Source organism: Anser anser, assembly GCF_964211835.1.
Source record: "Anser anser genome assembly, chromosome: 5".
NCBI classification, from domain to species: domain Eukaryota; kingdom Metazoa; phylum Chordata; class Aves; order Anseriformes; family Anatidae; genus Anser; species Anser anser.
The window spans coordinates 56,553,291-56,573,396 of record NC_139725.1 but is presented as its reverse complement, the minus strand read 5'-3'; the positions used below and the strand labels follow the sequence as shown (position 1 = coordinate 56,573,396).

Sequence of the window (20,106 nt, the reverse complement as noted above, 5' to 3'; positions counted from 1 at the left end):
GGAATTGCACCAAATCCATTTGGCATCCAGGCAAAGTTGATTGCAATTTCTTGTATTTAATGTAAGCCCATTTTACATTCACTTTTCATTTTTGGAGTTTGCTTTGGTTAAGAGGGTATTCAAACCAAAGACATTCTGAGTTGCACAGGACCAGGGAATTTATCGTAACAAAGTTTGTCCCAAGGGAAATGGAAATGGAAATGTTTCTGCTGTGTGACAACTATTTCTGTAGCTTCTGGGCCAATGACCCATTATGTCTCTACAGAAAATGGCTTCTGTGAATATGCCTTTGGCTAGATGGATAGTACACAGTACGGGGGGCTGAGAAGGGCAGAGTCACTCTGGAAATCAATAGGAAACAGAACAGCCTGTGCTAGGCATTTTGTTCCCCATCATATCCCTGCTGGGAAACAGAGCAGGTGCAGGATAAGGAGAGATGATTGTGTTATTCCCAGGGGTTTGGATATGAATTCACTCTCCTTGCTGCCTCCCTCTTCCCACAGCAAGTACGTAATGTGAAGAGTTTTTGCTTCAGTTTCAGATGTAAATCATATTTTTATCTTTTTTTTTCTTTAAACTTAATCTGCTTTAACATTTTCATGCTGGACAGTAGAGAAATCCACTGAAATGTATTAAGTTCAAAGACATGCCACAGACACATTTCACTTCTTCTGTATCTTTGCAATGATATAGAAGGCATGTATATCACTCTTGTCAAGTCTTAAGACTTAAAACATTGGTGAAATGATTGCTTAAGTCACTCCTGCAGGCCTTAGAAACCAGCCTTGTACCTGTTTCTTTCTTTCTCTGAAGAGACAGAAGAGAGGGATTCTTCCTACATCTGTGAACTGATGTTCAAGAAAACATTACAGAAGAGCCGGTGAAGGGATGTTATTCATTTATCAAGTTTGGCAGACGCTGCTGCATTAGATCATATTCTGAAAGTTTTCCTTGTGCCAGAAAGGCCACGCTCAATTTAGGTGAGCTGTAATCTATGCAGAAACTGGCTAAGGAAAACGCAGTTACCTCATCAGCACGTAGGCCCTCACTGATACTCTGAGGCTACAATTTTGCTTCAGAGGGCAAATAATTAAAAATAGGAATTTAAAGCAGGACTCCTTGAGCTTTGACTTTGGTGGCCAGCTGGGCATAATTTATTTCAGAGAAAGCAGAGCTTTTAGTAATTTTTTCGAGGAAAAAAAAAAAAAGCCACCAGGGTCTTCTAAAACCTGAGCATCACCTAAAATACATGGGCTGTTAGAAGTGCTTTGGTTACACGGATCAGTTCACTCAGTCACATCAATTAACAAGTCTCCTGGGGAAGTTGGGGGGAATTATTGGAGCAAGCCATCTGCAGTGTTTTTGAATCTGGCTATGCTAACATCAAATTATTCCTTAATATTTAAAATATTAGTTATATTTTAATGGAAGTCTGAAAAGCACTGGAATTGCTTCCATGATGAGTGCAGTTTTACATAGTTTATCAAACCCTAGTTATTGAAAATAATATGACTGTAAATAGGAACTGAAACATGCCTCAATAATCACTAGGAGAAAGCTGGGAACAACTGATACAATATAAACTAGCCATGGAAGGGAAATGTATTGCCTACACAGTGTTATGCTTGCTATTACACGCTGAAGGGCCACAAAGTACACCATGACCAGATGCTTGAAAACTCTGGTGACTCATACAGAAGAGACCGATGAATAATACCATCTTCCTTCATCAGTGTACAACACTGACCAGAAATTTACCCAATAAACGGTTCCATTGTGAGCAGCAATTTACCATGCCCCAAATCCTTATAATTAACTACATAACCATAAAAAATGTTACTGCCAGGTTTATAATGCATCAGTGCAGAAAATGCTCTAAATATCTTTAAAGGACGGTTCACACATTTGTTGTTTCCCATCCCACCCATTTTACAGCCAAAGGAGGCTGGAATGCTGTGTTACTGGCATTCCCATTAATTTGATTTACCTTCTTTCCCTTTGAATTTTTGCTTCTGAAGTCTATCGGGTAGTACCTTATAACAAAGTTCATACTGTAAATAAGCGAGATTGCTTTTCTAATTTACATATAAATTCATAAAAGAACTAAAAGTTGAAATGACATTGTTAATTACAGACGAAATTGAACACTGGGATCTAAGTGGCAGTTAGATAATACCTATGAATTACAGACTCAAGACACTAAGTAATAAGCTTCTTTGCTGCTTTTAAAGTACCAGCGTGAACCTTGTGATTCAAAAGCCTGAGAAAAATCTTCCTAAGATGGAAAAATGCCCTGTCCAAGGGCTACTCTTCAGCCACATTCTCCCAGCATCAGCCTATTTGACTCAGTTCTACGACCACTGGATAGGAGCACTGGAGAAGCAGCAGCAGAGGAGCATAGCAAATGAATTAATTTTTACTATCTCTTCCCAATTAAAATTGCTCTGTAATGTCCTATGGCAGAGTTGATTTTTTCTTTGAAGTGAGCCGAATTTTCCTTTAACACAAATTAGCACCTGTGGCTATTTACTCACATCATAGTCAGCTTAGTATTTTGGTCTGTTTTTCACGGTAAAAAATTTTCACAAGGCCTGAGGAAACTGGAGGTTTTCCAAACATGAGATTAAAAATGAAATATTTTGGTAAATATAAGAGACATTCAGAAGACATTTTCTTACATATTCATTGGAACTTAGTTTCCATTTTGTCTTTCAGTCTCACAATTTTGGTCAAGTAAGAGCTTTCTACCTAAATATTTATAGTTCCTACAGCTACTAGAGTCAGGACTGCTTTGCTGTGGCTTTTTACAGAATATTTATGCATGTCATACCACCTATTTTCTATATGACACTCCAGAATAATGAAATCAATTGGAAAGCAATCAAGGCAGTCAATTAATCCCTTTTGAAATTTGCAATTCGTGGATTTTGCCCTCTAATACAGCCTTGACTACAGAATCTGTTTTGCAGAACAGATCCCCTTGCTCAATAAATAAATAAATAAATAAACAAATAAATCTAGACCTCTATTTACTCAAATAATTCTAGACATTAAAATCTGAAACTTTTCTGGATCCCTTTAAAAACAGCCAATCAATCATCAGATCAATCATCATATGAAAATTTTTCCTGGCAGGGATTTGTTATGAAGTCGGAGCTAAAATTTGTCAACAAGAAGTTCTTTAATAATGAGATATGAATAGTGACCTGAATTTCTCATGTTTCTGAAACTTGCATTTTGCCCGTTGATGTGTTTTGGCTCAGCTGATGAAAGTTATCACAGCCAATTTTGCCGCTGAATCATATCAGTGGATCCTTTGGAGGCGGTGGTGTGAACAGACCATTGCTGAATGACAGTAATTTTTGACAGGCATGGGGGCTGTTGGAAACTCTTGCCAGTCATGGTCCATCAAAGTAGCTTCAGGGCTCCTCCCGTTTATGCTAAGTGCTAATTGCCTCCTGGCAGTCCCAGCAGCCAAGCGATGCACACAGCCATTCTTGCTGTCTCCTGCCCTTTCAGGCTCTGCTGAGAACACACCTGAGCCAGCCCTAAGGATGAGAACCTGAGTACACCAGAACAAAAAAATCACGGTGCTTCCCCCTTCAAAATGTAAGGAACTAGATTCAGTGTGTATTTCATTTGTACCAGTATAGACAACACAGGCTGCCATAAGAAACAAAGATGTTGTCTTTAGAGCATTTACGTGGCTTCCAAAACTCTGATGTAGACAGTGGGTAGTACTGTAAAATATTTCTCTTGAATAAGATCACGCATTAAAAGAAATCATGTAATCTTTTATCTTTGCTATTTCTAGCCAAAAGTACTGCTTTTGCACTTTCACAGCATCTGCTATTTGAATACGTCAGTCAACTAAATCTCAGAATACTTGGGTAAATCTTAATCCATTAATGAATGCAAAGTCCGGGTACAAAGAAGTAATTTCTGCAGTAATGACTATCGATGAGTATGCATTTCAAGATGATTACATTCCAAGTACTTAAGAAATAACCATTTAAGAAATAAACTCATAAGAAATAAAGCAAATTGCATTTGTTATTTTCTGAGTAATGAACCTGAGTATTTATTTATGGGTTTATTGTTCTGTGAATCAGATTACAACAATCAGGGGATACAGTTTTTAATATAAACATGTTATTTGTGTATATTAGAGGTCCAGACATACATTATTATTTCCTGAAAATACTTCAATCTCCCAGTCTTTATGCAAAAGTGTGGCCCTCGGGCTCTGGGCAGGATGTAGATTGAATTCTCATTTGGCTAAATCTGATTGCCATGTAGGTTACTAATATTGCTTAGTGATAGTGGAAGTTGAAAATTGCGAACAGAAAAGCCCCTTTAAAAAGGGACCACAAAGCGTCAGCTTCTAAGTAACAAATTGGACTTTTGAACTAAATTTTATCACTAGGAATTTTCAGTTAAGCATTCTCAGTAGTTTCTACCATTACTTTTAAAACTCTAATAAAATTGAGAAATGTGTTTTATTTCAAAAAGGTTAAGGTGTTCAGATCCTGCAGGGCACTGGGATCACTTCAAACCAACCTTTAGCCGGTCTGCCTGTCAATTCTCATTTGACACTTCTTCCTACCCCTCTCATATTTTATTGAAATTAATGCTCCAGTAGAGAAATTCTTAGCAAAAGAATTAACAACCCCCCCCCCCAAGATTCCCAGAACACAACCATCTCTAAGTCATTACAAACTATCTAAAATTATTTGAATATTACCAAAACATTGTTGCTTTATTATGCATTTATGGATGAGACAGATTAAAAAGACACATGCTGACGCTACTAAATATGAAATAGTGCTGTTCCTTCTGACAGGATTAGCTAAATACCCAGAAGATGAGAACACTCCTCAGCATTTTTCCTATACTCAGATAACGTGCATTGAAAAGGCACTCTTTGATCTATTTCAGTAGCTCCAGTTACCATACCAGGCCTTTGTATACATAAAATTATTTTCAGTAGTCTATGGGTGCTCCTCTTCCTTGCTTTGATGTATAAAGGTTTTATAATCAATAAGTGAAAGCAGCTCACATTACTACAACTGTTCTGAGTCAAGAAAAAAATATCAAAATTAATGCGACACTGGCAAAAGTGATATGGCCTTTGACTTCAGAAAGTGTAATTATCTTGGTAAACGTATGTGGTTTTGGTAATGAGACTCAAAATTTCAGATGGATTATTTTTAATAGCATCTTTTCACAGAGGTTTTATTCGATATTCTGTATCAGAGCTCACCGCTTACCTCATAAACACATGCCTTGCTCCTTCAGTAGGCTTTAGATGAAGGAGCCCAGCAAGCCACACAGAACCTTAATGAAGGAAATGCCTTAAAGGCAGTAACTTCACCTACAAGCATCTCAGAGTAGAATCCCCATATGATCTGTCTTATGCTGATCACCTTGTTTTCAGGTGACTGACATAAGAGTACATATTCAGAAGTCAGTTTTGTAACTGTGCTTTTGTTACTGAAAATGTTCCCTGTTGCATACTAAGGAGTAGCTCCAGTGAAACAGAGTAAAGATTTGAAGTAGTTTCACAACTACTGTGAGTTGACTGAAGTGCGATCCAAACCTTCCATCTCAACTCCCCCATCTCCCTTATGCCACCAGTAGAATTCTTCTATCTGCATGCTGAGGCATGTTAATTCAACTGACATCTACCACTTTTTACTTGGATTAGTCCTAGTAGTGAGTCAGTTTCCTCATCTTGCTCAGCTGGCACACACAGAAGTGTTTGTGTTAATAGAAGTGAGCAGCTCAGATGGAAATGGTTCTTTTGATTGACCTCTACCCACTTAGAGTATGTGAAACTACCTTGGGGACCTTAAGCATGGGCCATAGGAACATATGGCTATCAGCCACCAGGCCACTGGGGTTCTGGTCTCTGCCTTTTGGAGATACTTTCATACATTACCCAGTCATTTTCCCACATTTTACATTGAAATTATTTATTAAAATGTGCGTTCACATTGTGGTCAAAGCACATATGCTGTAACGTGATTTAATGTAAAGCCCTGAAGAATTACATTACATAGCCACAGTAGTCTATTTCAAAACCATATTTCCCTAAATAAACATATCATTTTCTATCTTTTTAATAAATATATACCTTTTACCTTTGATGTAGTAAATAGCATTCACAAATAATATTCTCCTAGAACCACTGTTTTTCCACCTCAAACACTATTAATAGATATGTTAATTTACTAATAACACACCTATTAGAACCACAATTCAGTGACCATTTTAACCCCAATGATATCATCATGGTATGAAACACTGTGATCCATTATGGTAGCATTAATATTTAATTTTCCAGAGGAATCATTAGTTCATTAGTACCAACAAGCCAATTTTTGCTCAAGCTGAAAAAGCTTATGAATAAATCATGCTATGTTTAGATAGGAAAAACAGGTCAATGGCTACAGAACTCACATTTCCAAAACCAGAACCTTCCCTACAGCATAGCTTTGGGGAAACATGCTTCATTTGACAACATTCTTTTTATAAAAAGATCCTCTCAGTAGGTACTGCATCAAAACAATCAGTCCATTGAACTGTATGATAAGACACCGAGAACATTCAGAGTATGGAACTTCTTTTCAATTACTGATACATGGCATAACATTTTAAGACTTCGCTTATATCAGCTTCCTCCCAGTTGAGATTACATTCCTTGAGGCCAGACACCGTCCACCTCCCCCCAGCAAGTTTTTTCGAGTGCCTTAAGAAACTGGTGAGAATATCATGTTCTTCTCCTCATACAGCTAAGAACCAGTTTCATTTTTTACCAAGATTACATATCCGGCAATACATCTGTTTTAATGCTCAGCAGCTAGAACCTTCAACAACCAAAGGTTAGAGGAACTCTTGTCCAAGGGAATACATTCCCTCAAATGAAAACAAAATTATCTAAGAAGACCCCATCTATTGCTTTAGTCATTTATCTGAAATTTTATCTTAAAATTTCATTAAAAATAGAAAGTCACATTGTAAAAAAAGGATTATTCTATATTAATAGTGCGTATACACTCACAAGTCATACTTCTTCCTTCAACCATGTTGTATTACTGTGGATAACTACTGCCCTAGACAACCCTTGCAAAATAAGGCATTTTTATGTTATATGCTAATATAGTTGGTGAAGACTTTCTCTGACCAAAGTTCAGGCACAGCATACTGAAACATGTTTTATGAGCTATGCCTCTGCGATAAAAATGTGACAGAGGTGATCTGTTCCATTTAATATAGATGAAGAAAGCTTTTGATAGTTTTCTCGGTTATTTTGGTTGGGAACTTTTAGATATTCTTGAAATAAAAAGTAAAGAAGTCTAAATAGCGATTATAAAGTAAGACCAATAGCAAACTTTATTTACATAGCCTAAGAAACAGATGCAAGCAATTACTACATTAGACATTCAGATTCTGAACATCACTATTAACACATTTATAGCAGGCCTAGCTAGTGTTGCATTCTTCATGGAGCCGAGATCACTAATCTCCAACATTTTTCTTTTTCCAGCGAAGCCACCTCAGAGCTCTCACCAGTGCTACTTGTCCCATGAGGAATGTGATCGTAAAGTTACGTTTATACCAATCTCTTGGATTCCAAAGCCAGGAAAACAACCAACACACAGAACAAGAACAGGAAAAAGGTACACAATTATATTAAAATACCCTTTGGCATTGACAAATAACAATTCAGTGTTGACCTACACCTTCCATTCTTTGTGGTTACACTTCTAACTAAATAACCTAAGAAAATATCTCTGTGACTATCCCCATCTATGAACAGATTGCGCATGGAAGATATGGCTACAGCTATTCAAAGTTTATCTGTAAAAAAGAAAGTTAGGAGATGGATAATTTTATGACTAATTGCATTTGAAATCACGTAAGATAAAATAAGTGGAGCCAAATTTCATGTTTTAGAAGTAAAGCAGGTCATCGAGCTATCTGTAAGAACTTATGTACTGCCAGTGCTGTACTACAGGTAAGATTTGTGCACATATGAAGATGCATGTGTTGAAAAGGGCATAACTGGTAATCTATGAAGGGAGAAAAAATAAAATCGTACTCCAAAGTCTAGTTATATAACCCAATACAAGAAACATTTGGTTTCTTAATCAGCATCTTTTAACTATGATGCCTTTAGTATTGTCAAAGTTAGTCTTGCATGCATGACTTGTAGAATCAATCCAAAATATACCCCTTTTTAATCTCTGTAAATTTGCTTCAAATTCTTGCCCCTATTATAAACTGATTTCATTATTTCCTTCAGGCTTCCATCAAGGATCCCTCCCCTGCTTGGTAAAATTCTGCACAAGAAGCAATTGAATATGCTTATTGTAGAAGTAGCAGGGAATATTACATTACACCTGGAATTTAGGTCTTCTTTCAGATCTCTGTTAGAAACCTTGCATGTACAGATTAACTTAAACCTGAGATATTAACCTCTCAGTAAGGACAGCAGCCAAAATCACACTGACAAGAAGCACTGAGCTACCCCCTAAAATGTCATGTTAAATCAAAATATCACACTAACACCGCAACTGTTTCTTTTCTCCTGTCATGTCTCATTTCCTATGCCCTTCTTGATTTTTTTTTTAAGCTAGACTATTTCCAGTCTCAGTACGCTGAGCTATATTCATGGTGTCTATGCACAGTCATTGTCTCAATTCTACCTAAAGTTTAGAAGTTTAAATATTTCAGCAGCTAGTTTTCAGGCCAGCTGGCATCTCTGCGGAAGAGCTATGCTGAGTGCACTAAAAAACCTTTATGAATGTGACCCCTTGAAAATCGGAATGCTTCTAAGCTCCACTGCTTTCACGGCTGTGCATTTCCACTTTGAAACTACAGCACAGCTGGCCAGCTGATTTTAGAACAAAGCAAAACCAAGGAATATTTAGAAGCAAAGCCTGAACTCTCATTACCTAGAAGATGGGACACTAGCCTGAGCTGACTACAAAAATGGCCTCTAATGGTCAATTCTAAGATAAACTATTTGCTTGATCAATCATTAGCTAATATAACGTAGGCAATTTGAACAGCAATCCTCTTATCAAAAATGATCTATTTTTTTAACCTTTCTGTATTTTCATGCTGTTCAGTTGTTTTTTTTTTGCCTCATCCCCAAGGCAAGAGGTGTCTGTTTCTTGCAGTAAAACTGCAAATTGTTCTTACAGTATAGCATGTTATAGTATATGCACAATATGTACAAAGAACTCTAAATCACATTTTATTGTAGGTCAATTACAGTTGCAGTATAATTCTCATTGATGTTACACTATCAGGAACCCAAGAACACTCGGGACCTTGGAGCCCAATCATCTTTCAACCCAATGCAAAAAAAATAAATTCTGCTTTCACGCACAGTGGGCAGTGCTACTCTAACTGGATTAAGTACTATCCTCTTTCTGCTTCCTCACATCTAGCCCTCCATCAAGCGTGCACAGCTACTTGCAGGGTGGTAATATGAATTTGCAAGTCATTTCTCAGTTGTTTCAGATCCCCAATCCAGTTTATCAAGTTGTTGTACAAATAGTGACACATAAAATGCAGCAGATGCGAGGAGACTGGGTGGATGTGGGCTTACCCAATCATAGCCAAAGTCCTATCCAGGATGAGTGCAGCGGATCATTTTACTAAGGCTTCACCACACAAAAAACTTCCCAAACACAAAGCTAGTCAATTTCATTTTGACCATATACTTGCAAAATAATAAAAACAAAAAGTAAGAATACTAAGTATTACTCTTACTAAATGACTTTTCCTTGAGACAAATGATATTTACTAGATTAGTAAATCCTTACTTGGTTTAGAAGTTAAATAGAATCTGTTATACAGAAATTTCAATTGTTTTACTCACACATTTATGTTTCAATTGGCAGCATGAAAATATCCATCCCATAAGGGGAAAAAATTGAGGGCCTGATATAGTCTCTCTGCAGTCTCAGGAAGGAATGCCACCAGACTCTATTCTCCACAAAATCAACAATAAACAGTGGAAGAACTCAAATGATAATGCAAACTTCTGTCAAATGCTAATAATAGCATTTAAAAAAAATCAAAATGAGAGTTTCACATATCCTGCGTTTTTTACAATAATGGTAAAGAATGATAAATTTTTAAGTTTGATCCTATGCCTTTTAGCTAGACTAAAACTTGCTGTAGCAGAAAGTATCCCTGCCCATAGCAGGGCGGTTGGAACTAGATGATCTTTAAGCTCCCTTCCAACCCAAACCATTCTATGATTCTGTGATCTTACAGTCAACATAAATACCTTCTACATACCTGTTATAACGCATATGCTTTCTAAAATTTTTACTTAGAAAGTCCTTGTAAAAGTCAGCCATTTCTTCTGCATTCAGTGTTGCTTTTTGACCTGAAAATAAGTTTTGGCATAAGAATGTGAAGATGCTCTTCATATTAAAATACTGGGTTCAGATTCAGGAGAGCTAGGTCTGACTCCTTGCTTTTACAGGCTTCTTGTGTAACCTCGAATACGTTAATATGCTTTCATCTTCTAACCCTTTAAAATTTATCAAGGGAACACAGCAGATTAAAAGCCACTGATCATTTTGAAACTGACACAATAACTCTTAAGCCGTTATTACTTGTGAAAGCGATGATGTTTAACAGGTCTTAGATTACTTAGAAAACTTATCAAAAAAAAGTTAATTGATCTAGGAGTATCTATCCTTTGATTAACATTAATTTCTTACAGGTCCAAAGTCTAAATAGCACCAGTAAGAGCACTTAGTAACTTATGTTTCCATGTCTAAAGTAAGTCCGTAAGTACAGAAAAACACTATTCATGACTGTCAAGATATTTTCAAAGGTACAATTTTTTTTCTGTTACTGTTGGTAAATTTAAAGTAACTTATACCTGAGAGCATGTGTTCTGAGAGGTCACATTTATTAACAATACGGTAGACAATTCTTTTGTGAAGTACGAGAGGATGTGTCTGACTTGGAACATGCCATTCACATAGAGTAGAAAATAAGAGGTGATGTGTTCTCTCCACAGTACGTGAAATGCACTTCCGTGGCTATTCCACAGAACAGTATCCACAGAACCAGTGAATATTCTTAATTCTAATTCCTGTACAAACTTTCTGGCACTTTCAGTGTTTGGTGGTCAGCTTTGAATGTCCCAGGGAACATGGACGTGATGAGAGAAAAAATTGTAAGATTCTACTTGTTACTGTTCCAAAATACATTTTAAAGCACCTGAGACTGACCATAGAAATGTGTATTATTGATCAGTACCATTTGTCAATATTTAAAGATATACAGTGGATTAACATACTATGGGATAAATTCATCATTGTAATATTTGAAGGCTGCCTGCTTAACAGCCATAGTTAATTTGTTTCTTCATAATGGTAGCAGCAAAACAAAAATAAGATTCTCTTATATAGAAGAAATAACTTTTGTTCCAACTATACACGCGTATAGTTTTTACTGTTATTTCTATATACGCACATGCACACATACACAGCTGTACTGTAGAACAAAAAGCTATCCAACATGTGCAGACAATAATTTTATTTGTAAGTGATGTACAAGCTTTTTTTTAATTCTAGAAATTAAAGAAAAAGTAAAGAACAAAACAGCAATGTGAAAGAAGCTTTTTCTTAACAACTGGAGTTAATTTGTTTTTCAACCACACGCTGATCACTGGGACAAACAGAAGAGAAACATAATGGTCTGTGATATATACAGCATCAGAGCAGACGCTTTACTGAAGTCAAATAAATCATTATTCTATAAACAAAGTGTTCAAACTAATACTACAATGGCCAGCTCACTGTATAATGAAAGCATCTTGTTTCCTATTTCACATCAGGAATTAGTGAGGCAAGTATTTTACAGCAACTGTGATCAGGCAAAGAAGGTCAGAGAACAGCTGTTGTTTTCTTGGTAGCTGTCTTACTCTCCCCTCAAGGAAAAATATTGTATTAATTGAATACACTGTGGACCTGAATGAAGAGCATGAATTTATCTGCTGAACCATAACATGCACTTGAGACAAATACTCTGTATATTTAGCTCAGCTCGCTCACCAGGTTAAGGAGATGTGAAAGATGAAAGCCCATTCCTCCTTATACTGAAAAATTATTAAAATTCCTTGGTTAAGATTTCAGCATGTTCCTTCATGCTGGGCAGGGAAGAATTAGATGAACAGTACAAGAGAAAATCTCACCCCGCACATGCATGCTCCCAAAAAGCACTTCCAAATCCTGCTCTGAAGAATTACTTGACAGAACACAAAGAGCATAAACTAACAATATTGAGAGTTAAACAAAATTCAAAATGCATCCTAAACTGTACACGGAGGTCTCACTAACCTGTTTCATCTCTCACTGCCAGACCTTTGGCTTTCAGTCTTGAATAAATAAATTCTTCTTTTTCCTAAAACACGTTTTTCCACGTTAGAATTTGAGGTACTCATACCTTAAAGTTAACCATTGTTTTTAAATCACATAACAGCTTAGTGCCCAATACCATTGGATATTCACTTACATCCTGCTAGCTGCATGCATCCATTGATTCGTGCAAACACTCTGCTGAAACACATGCAACTTATTTTTGGAATAAAGGTACAGCTGAGCTTTGGTATTGTTTGGCTAGATCCAAACCTTAAGTTTACAAAAGACATACAACCCAGCTAGTCCCCACAGTTTAACTGAGAATTTCTGCATACAGAAAAACATGCAGACTTAGAAATTGAAGCTACTTACATGGAAACAGACTAATTCTCTTTACATCATTTTTAAAAGATTAATAAGCAGTTCTATGGAATTAAAAGCTTCATTCCCCCCTCCCCCCCCCGAGATCTTCACTAGTTTTGGGAGGATACAATGATCAAAGACCATCAGAAATAACAGTGAATTCTGAATCATTTTTCTTCTCACAACAAAATTCTGTGTCTCCTAACCAATAGGGCAATCAGAAAAAGGCAGACCACAGCTAAACATGTTCCTGCTTTTAGCTTAGCCAGGCAACAGGGCATGGCCCTTCATTTACCCTTAGTGATTACATCCAATTTCTCTCCTATAACAGAGCAAGAAAATCTGCAGTGTCATTTTCAACAGCAGCTCCAGTCACAAATAGTCTGCGCGTGCAAGGTGGCTACAGCTTGATGTTTTCAGTGCAAGATAAGAAAAACATATGGCAAATATCACTAGACAGCAATTGAATACGTAGGATCTTTAGTTTCGTAAGAGACTTAGAAGTTAATATTGCAAACAATGACAAAACGTAATTTCTGGGTAGACACTGCACATCTTAAAAAAAAAATAGTATCAGTTAAAGCTAGTAAGTAATTGTAGGCAGAACTGAATACTAGTTCAGAAAACCAAAATCACAGGTTTTTGGTGACTATTTGAGCCAGCCACGCAGTGCAGGAGGCACAGCTGAAGGTTATCTCCTGCGCAGCCATCCAAACCCTTCTAAAGCCAGGGATGACGGCTGTGGGCCGCCAGCACCCAACCGCGAAGCCTCCCAGCGCCGCCCAGCGGCCCCGCTCACCTGCTGGAAGGAGGCGTTCTGCTGGGCCCAGAACTGCTGGTTCCAGGCCTGGGTGTCCTGCCTCGCCTCCCGCAGGCGCCGCTCCAGGGCGGACTCGTGCTGCGGCACGTGGAAGATCACCGGCCGCAGGTTTGACAGCCTGTCGGGGGGCCCGATCCAGTCGTGGCGGGAGTGTGCCGGCGGGCGGAAAGCCGGGCCCTTAAAAACACGTGCGGGAATCGTTATTGTTACCGGTTCAGCATCGTTTTCGTGAAGATCACGACTTGAAGCAAGCTCTAAAACTCCATACGGCATGCAACAGTCTCCATACAGCCTTAAAGCACATAATTGTAACACGTTCAGAAGATACACGCCTTTGTTTACCTCGACTGAAAATTGCGATATATTTAAATTTTACCTTTACTTAGAAATCTGTCACGGAGAGGATACCTTCAACTCTTCCCCCAACAGCCATAAATCATGATTTTATGGAGTTTCCAGCAGTTTTGTACCACAGATGCTCCAGGACATTTGCTGGCAGGAACCGATCCGTGTGCCGGCCCCCTCAGCAGGGCCTCCCCGGGCACCCCCGGTGCCTGCCCGCGGCTTTTCAGGCTCGGCTCCGGAGCAGCGGGCTCCCCCCGCTCCAGCCGGGGAAGCATTTTGCCCCCTTTGCCCCTCACCTCTCAACCTGCTTGGTGCTTACAAGCACCGCCCGGACGCCCCGGGGGCACCGAGGGCTCTGAGCCCGCCGCCCTCCAGCCCCGCCGCGGGCTCCCCCCAGCCGCTCGGCGGCGCAACCCCTGCGCTGCTCGCTCCTCCCGGCCCTTCCCTTCCCCTCCTTCCCCACAGCGCTGCCCCTCAGCAGCCTCAGCCGGCCGCTGAGGGCTGGGGATTTACCGCTCCGCCCGGCCGCTCCGCGCCGCCGCCCGAGGAGGAGCAGCGGCAGCAGCTCCCCCCCGCCCTCAGCGCCCGCCCGGCCCTGGCGGCCGCCATCTCGGGCAAAGGCAGGGGCAGGGGCAGGGCCGCCCTGAAGCCGGGGGGCGGCGCTGCGGGAAGGGGCCGCGGCCCTCGGCCCTCCGCCCGCCCTCCTCCCTCGCTGCCGGCGCCGTGGCGCAGCGCCGCGCCGGGCCGCGGGTGCCTCAGCCGGGGCGGGTGAGGCGGGCGAGGAGGCGGCGGGTTGGGCCGGGAGGGGAGCGCTGCTTTGCGGCGCTCGGTTCCTCCTTCCCCGGCTCCGGAGCAGGCGGGGAAGGGAAGGCGGAACGGGGCAGGAGCCGGGAGGGCCGCGGTGCGGCCTCAGCACCGGGCCGGGCGGGGCGGAAGAGCGGTGGAAGCTCGGCGGGGTGGGTTAAACCCCGCTGGCACAGGGGTTTTTAACGCGGCCGTAGCGCCCAGGTGCTTGGTGGGGGTTGTGAAGGGCGGCGGGGTGAGGCGGCGTGGCGCCCCGCTGATCGCGGGTCTCGGTCTGTCCTTGCAGGTCGTCTGACGGCGGCTGGGAGAAGAGAATGGAAATGGGTAACCAACACCCAGCCATCAAACGGTTGCACGAAATCCAGAAGGAGGTCAAAGAGATCGAACAGCAGGTGGTTGTCTTCAGCGGTTTGTCTACCGACCGGGATTACAAGAAATTGGAGCGGTCTCTCACCAAACAGCTTTTTGAAATCGATTCCGTAGACACCGAAGGGAAAGGGGATATTCAGCAAGCCAGGAAGCGAGCTGCTCAGGAAACAGAGAGGCTGCTGAAGGAGCTGGAGCAAAATGCAAACCATCCGCGCAGACTGGAGATAGAGGCGATATTCAAGGAGGCACAGTCACTTGTGGAGCGCGAGATTACGCCTTTCTACAAAGGAGGCAACTGCATAAACGATGAATTTGAAGAAGGCATTCAGGACATCATACTGAGGCTTACCCAGGTGAAAACTGGAGGGAAAGTTTCTTTACGCAAAGCGAGATATCGCACGCTGACAAAAGTATGTGCCGTTCAGGAGATTATAGAAAGCTGCGTGAAGCAGCAGCTCTCCCTGCCACTCTCTAATGATGCGCATCCTTCTGTCTCCAAAATTAACTCTGTAATGTGTGAGGTGAACAAAGCAAGAGGAACTCTTATTGCGCTTCTAATGGGAGTGAGTAGTAATGATACCTGCAGGCATTTATCCTGTGTGCTTACAGGCCTTATTGCTGATTTGGATGCTTTAGATGTCTGTGGTCGCACGGAAATAAGAAATTACAGAAAGGAAGTAGTGGAAGAGATCAATAAATTGCAAAAATACCTGGACTTGGAAGAAGAAGCAAATTCTACACATGCTTATGATTTGGCACAAAATCAGTCCATTCTAAAAATAGAAGAGATCCGCAAGAAAATGAAGGAAGTTAATTCTTTACTTATAAAAACAGAGAACGCTTCTGATTTGTATTTGGGATCCAAAGCAGAACTGCAGGGATTAATTGCTCAGTTAGATGAAGTGAGTCCAGGAAAAAACCCTTGTATTAGAGAAGCCCGGAGAAGAGCAGTAATAGAAGTGCAAGCTCTCATAACGTACATTGACTTAAAGGAAGCACTTGGAAAAAGGCAAATGTATCCAGAGCAAACTGCTGCAGAACCTCAGTCTCACAGAGCAGTTTGGACTGTTCTTGGAAGCTTGTCTCAAATTCAGCAGGAGGTGATTTCATTTGATGGAAACAGAACAGATAAAAATTACATGAGATTGGAAGAACTCCTTACAAAACAACTTCTTGCTCTTGATGCTGTTGATCCGCAAGGTGATGAGCGGTGTAAGGCTGCCAGGAAGCAAGCAGTAAAGCTGGCACAGAATATTCTTTACTACCTGGACATGAAAACGGATGAGTGGGAATATTGAAACAGCCATGATCTAACATAACATTTTTTTTCCTTTGGCACTTTATATAGACTGATAGTTTAATTGGCAGCACATAATAAAAGCTGTGCATTGTATGCTTGCTTAAATCACAGAGATTGCATAAAATGTTGACTTGGCTATATGTGTGCTCTCCCACGCAGTCACCCATTTGCCATGGCAACTGTCAGTACACCAGCAATTCTGGTCACTGCTATAAGCAAAGAAATGTGGTTCTCTGAAGGAGCAGCTTAATAGTTGATCACATGGCTTATTTTTTTTCTGTTTTTATTTTAATAACCTTGTGCAATGTTCAGAGAATGCAGATTTGTCAAAGATGCAGAAAACTTATGGTGCAGTGCTGGCAGAACTATTAAAAAAAGACCGGACACGAAAATTAGTATTCAAGCATGAAGCTCCCTCCAGCAACTTCATAGTAGTCTGGATACTCTTAATGTGCTGTTATGATGGAAAGTATTAAATGCCAAAGAACCTGTTGGCTTTTGGTTTGTGCTTGATGTATTCCACCCATCACACCTTTCTGGTTGTTTAGATTTCTTTAGATTTCCTACTTAACAGAACTATAATGCCAACTTCAAATTAGCATTTACACAGGCAAAGCCAATTAGGCCTATTTTTTTGTAAGACCTGAGACCGATGATTTACAAAAACATGTATTCTGCTGGTGCAACCTCTTTCATATTTTTGCTTTAAACTACTGAGACTTGGAGAGGAAAGTCTATGGATATGTACTGACCAGATAAATTGGCTTTTGAGGATTTTACACTGCCATCCATAAGCACCTGAAAACTGCACTGAACTTTACTTATTGGCTACTTCTGTGTCTTTTTAAATTCTGCTATTTTATCTGTTTTTGACTTTTCACATTTGATGAAAACAGAATTCACTTTGAAATGAATGAACGTTTTGGAATTATTTTTATAAAATTAGGTAGCTAGCTCTAAACTTGTCCCTAATGATGTAAATGTGTGCTATGTATTTCATACTGCTCAGGTGTGGCTTCAGGCATGTCTTGGAAAAGACTTGTGGCATATGTCTCTCCTTGCAACTCACTGCTTAATTGATTTAGTAACTTCATAAATAAGCTTGATTGTACTATTTTATGTACCTACCTTTTTTTGTGGCTGCTAGCACCAATCACATTTCTACTATGGCATGTTTTTTGGCATTTTTTTAGAGCATGGCATTAAATTGAATTGATATGTAGAGATATATTTAATTACGAAAACTTTGCACTTCGCTCTTTCATGTTGAATTAATGAATTGTTGTTCTGTAAGTGACAATTTGCACCACTTTAAGGAGTAAAAACCATTTCGGATGTTAAACTTTAAAAATATTTTTAGATATATTTTTAACTGATTAAAAAGACAATACTATCTGTGAGAGACAAGTGCCTTTATGACACCACTAACTTGCACCATCATATGTAGATACAGAAGCTGCTTACTGGCAGCTTGATGCATTTGTAATCTTTACAAACTGGATTTATTGTATAATTCTACTATATCTGAAATTAATGTAGTACAATATGTGAGAATAGTTCTATAAAGTCCTGAGGATAAGTATCAGATATGGGAAAAATAGATTATGTTTAAAAATGAATTTATTTATTTAAAAATAAATACCTAGACTGGGGACTTCTGTGCCTATTACTAAAAGAAGAGAATGTGCGTACTCTGTAATGTGCTTTCAGTTGTTGATGAAAGGCTGTGTAACTTCAGATAGTGAATGTATTTTGTTTCTGATTGTACACGTGATTTATTTGCAATTTACTTGCCAAAAACAATCTATTTTTTCAATTAAGTACAGTACCTAAGGCACAGTTTGACAATGCCACGTTCGTTTGCTGGAGGATTCTCCCTGCTTCTTCAGAGATATAAACCTGTTGAATTTATCTGTCCTTACCTCAAAAAACCATTTCCCCTAGGTAAAATTCCAATCTGTATTTATATATTATATGGCTAACACAGAGTAATAATATTTTAAAACTGAATTATTTTACTCATTTCAAGATTTCTACATGTTTGAGCTGCGACTTCTAAATTATACTTAAGATTTTAGGAAATATAAGAATTTGAAAGTGCGGTGATGTTACTCATTTTTCTTTTGTACTGCCGTCAGGTCTGCGGTGGTTACCTGTAGGTTGTTTGACAGTTTAGTGTCTGTGTTCTTTGGAGGTTACATGTAGCTTTATAAATGTTTGAAGTTATGTAAAAGTGAGTAAGTATAGTTTTCAGATGTGTTCTATTTTAAATTTGCTTGTCTTTTAGCTTTTCTGAATAGAAAGTTAAGCCTGCATCTCTGAAAAGGCAAATGTTTAAGGTTAGTGTAATTTTGATAAACTGAGTAGAATTCAGTAGCAAGATATTGTGCGGAAGAAGTTTTTTTCCATCGTTCTGTAATCTAATCAATTGACTACTTAAATTTTATGGTAAAATCCTCATTTGGAATGGGATTAATTCACAGTTTTTGCGCGAATGAAAACTAAATGTGCTTAACCAAAAAAAAAAAATAAGGCAGACATTTCTCAAAATCTTGCTTTTGTGCTAAAGAATGTAGTTACACTGTTTCTTATATCCAAAGACTGAGGAACACACGACTTTTCCTTTCAATATGGTAGGCTAAAATAATCAGCAAAATGTAAATGGACCAAATTGCAAAAGCTTGCGTTTTAGTACTGTACTGAAATATAATAACTTTTCTGTGTGCTGTGTAATCTATCTTAGAGCAAAATAAATGATTGGATATTTCGGGGAGGTAATCATACATCATGATTCCTATTTGTTAATAGATTTTTTGTTGTTATTTTGATGTTTATTTTTGTTGTTTATCTCTCAAAGGAGTTTTTCTGTGTTACCAGTTTGGAGACTTTCATTACATATGGTTCCTACTTTTTCAACTTAATAGAAATTATTGTACATGCTCCTATGGTGTATATGTCTTGATTTATTGCTGTGTAGGATATGGCATTTGTATATACAAACTCAAGATTAAATATTGCAGTGTTGTATTCCTTATTATTAATAAAAATATGTTACTACCTTTTACTAGGTATTCATTTGAATGTTATGCCCTGCTGCCTTTATTTATTTCTGAATGTGAGTTATCAGAATGTAAATGATTTTTGTCTTAGAAAAAGTATTTTAATTAAATATATAGACATAAAACTCTCTTTTCCTCCTTTAAGAGTTTGCTTTTTCATTGCTGTATTTAGGAAAATAAAGTGATTTGTGTGGAAACCACTCCTACCTCTACTTGCTAAACCTGGTGTCTTTTGGTGTTCCATGCATTCAGCCCTGTATTACAATAATTACACCAGTCGGTGCTTGCTTGCTTTCTTCAGTGATAGCTTTGCACACTTCTGGGCTTCAGAAGTTAAACTAATCTGATTCTGAGCTGTATAGATGAGGCATGTTCACATGATTGTTCTGATGGCTCAGTATGTTTTCTTAGGATGCAGTAAGCCAAGTTATCAGCTCACTGCTGCTGGAAATCAGTAGTTCTATTTCTGCTCAGAAAGCTGCTGCCTGTGTGCTGTTCCTGCTGCTTGGCCAACTCCAATGGGCTGATTTAATGCAATAAAACAGAAGAAAAAAAATGCAAAAATGGGGAAGGGAGAATACAGCTTTCTATGGCTTTCGTGAATCAAATTGACAATTTGACAAATTGACAAATCTACAATTGTTT

At 39.1% G+C, this 20,106-nt stretch overlaps 2 protein-coding genes across 4 annotated transcripts; one reads left to right on the top strand and one right to left on the bottom strand.

Moving 5' to 3' along the window:
* Positions 1-5,958: 5,958 nt before the first annotated feature.
* COA8 (cytochrome c oxidase assembly factor 8) lies at positions 5,959-13,872 on the bottom strand. Its single transcript, XM_083837361.1, has 4 exons — positions 13,564-13,872; positions 12,381-12,444; positions 10,321-10,411; positions 5,959-7,627 (listed from the first exon to the last, which is right to left on the bottom strand). Exons 1-4 carry the CDS (start codon positions 13,855-13,857, stop codon positions 7,522-7,524), a joined length of 555 nt encoding a protein of 184 aa, XP_083693487.1. The 5' UTR covers positions 13,858-13,872; the 3' UTR covers positions 5,959-7,521.
* An 88-nt stretch (positions 13,873-13,960) lies between these two features.
* On the top strand, positions 13,961-19,586 carry BAG5 (BAG cochaperone 5). Of its 3 annotated transcripts, none has more exons than XM_083837343.1 (2): positions 13,961-14,697; positions 15,020-19,586. In XM_083837343.1, the coding sequence occupies exons 1-2, from the start codon at positions 14,060-14,062 to the stop codon at positions 16,398-16,400; spliced, it is 2,019 nt and encodes a 672-aa protein (XP_083693469.1). In that variant the 5' UTR covers positions 13,961-14,059; the 3' UTR covers positions 16,401-19,586. The 3 variants fall into 3 exon arrangements, with proteins under 3 accessions (XP_083693469.1, XP_083693470.1, XP_083693471.1); XM_083837344.1 differs by having other exon boundaries at positions 14,682-14,937; positions 15,020-19,466; XM_083837345.1 differs by lacking the exon at positions 13,961-14,697 and adding an exon at positions 14,704-14,885.
* Positions 19,587-20,106: the final 520 nt, after the last annotated feature.

Bases quoted from the DNA above. Each gene is read 5' to 3' on its own strand.
- BAG5 (XM_083837343.1), top strand. From the start codon at position 14,060: ATGCTCCAGGACATTTGCTGGCAGGAACCGATCCGTGTGCCGGCCCCC. The intron at 14,698-15,019 runs GTGAGGCGGGCG...CTGTCCTTGCAG, and splicing joins GGGTGCCTCAGCCGGGGCGG to GTCGTCTGACGGCGGCTGGG.
- COA8 (XM_083837361.1), bottom strand. From the start codon at position 13,857: ATGCCGTATGGAGTTTTAGAGCTTGCTTCAAGTCGTGATCTTCACGAA. The intron at 10,412-12,380 runs GTTAGTGAGACC...ACTTATTTTCAG, and splicing joins GGCAGTGAGAGATGAAACAG to GTCAAAAAGCAACACTGAAT. The intron at 7,628-10,320 runs GTATGTAGAAGG...TTGGAATCCAAG, and splicing joins AAGCATATGCGTTATAACAG to AGATTGGTATAAACGTAACT.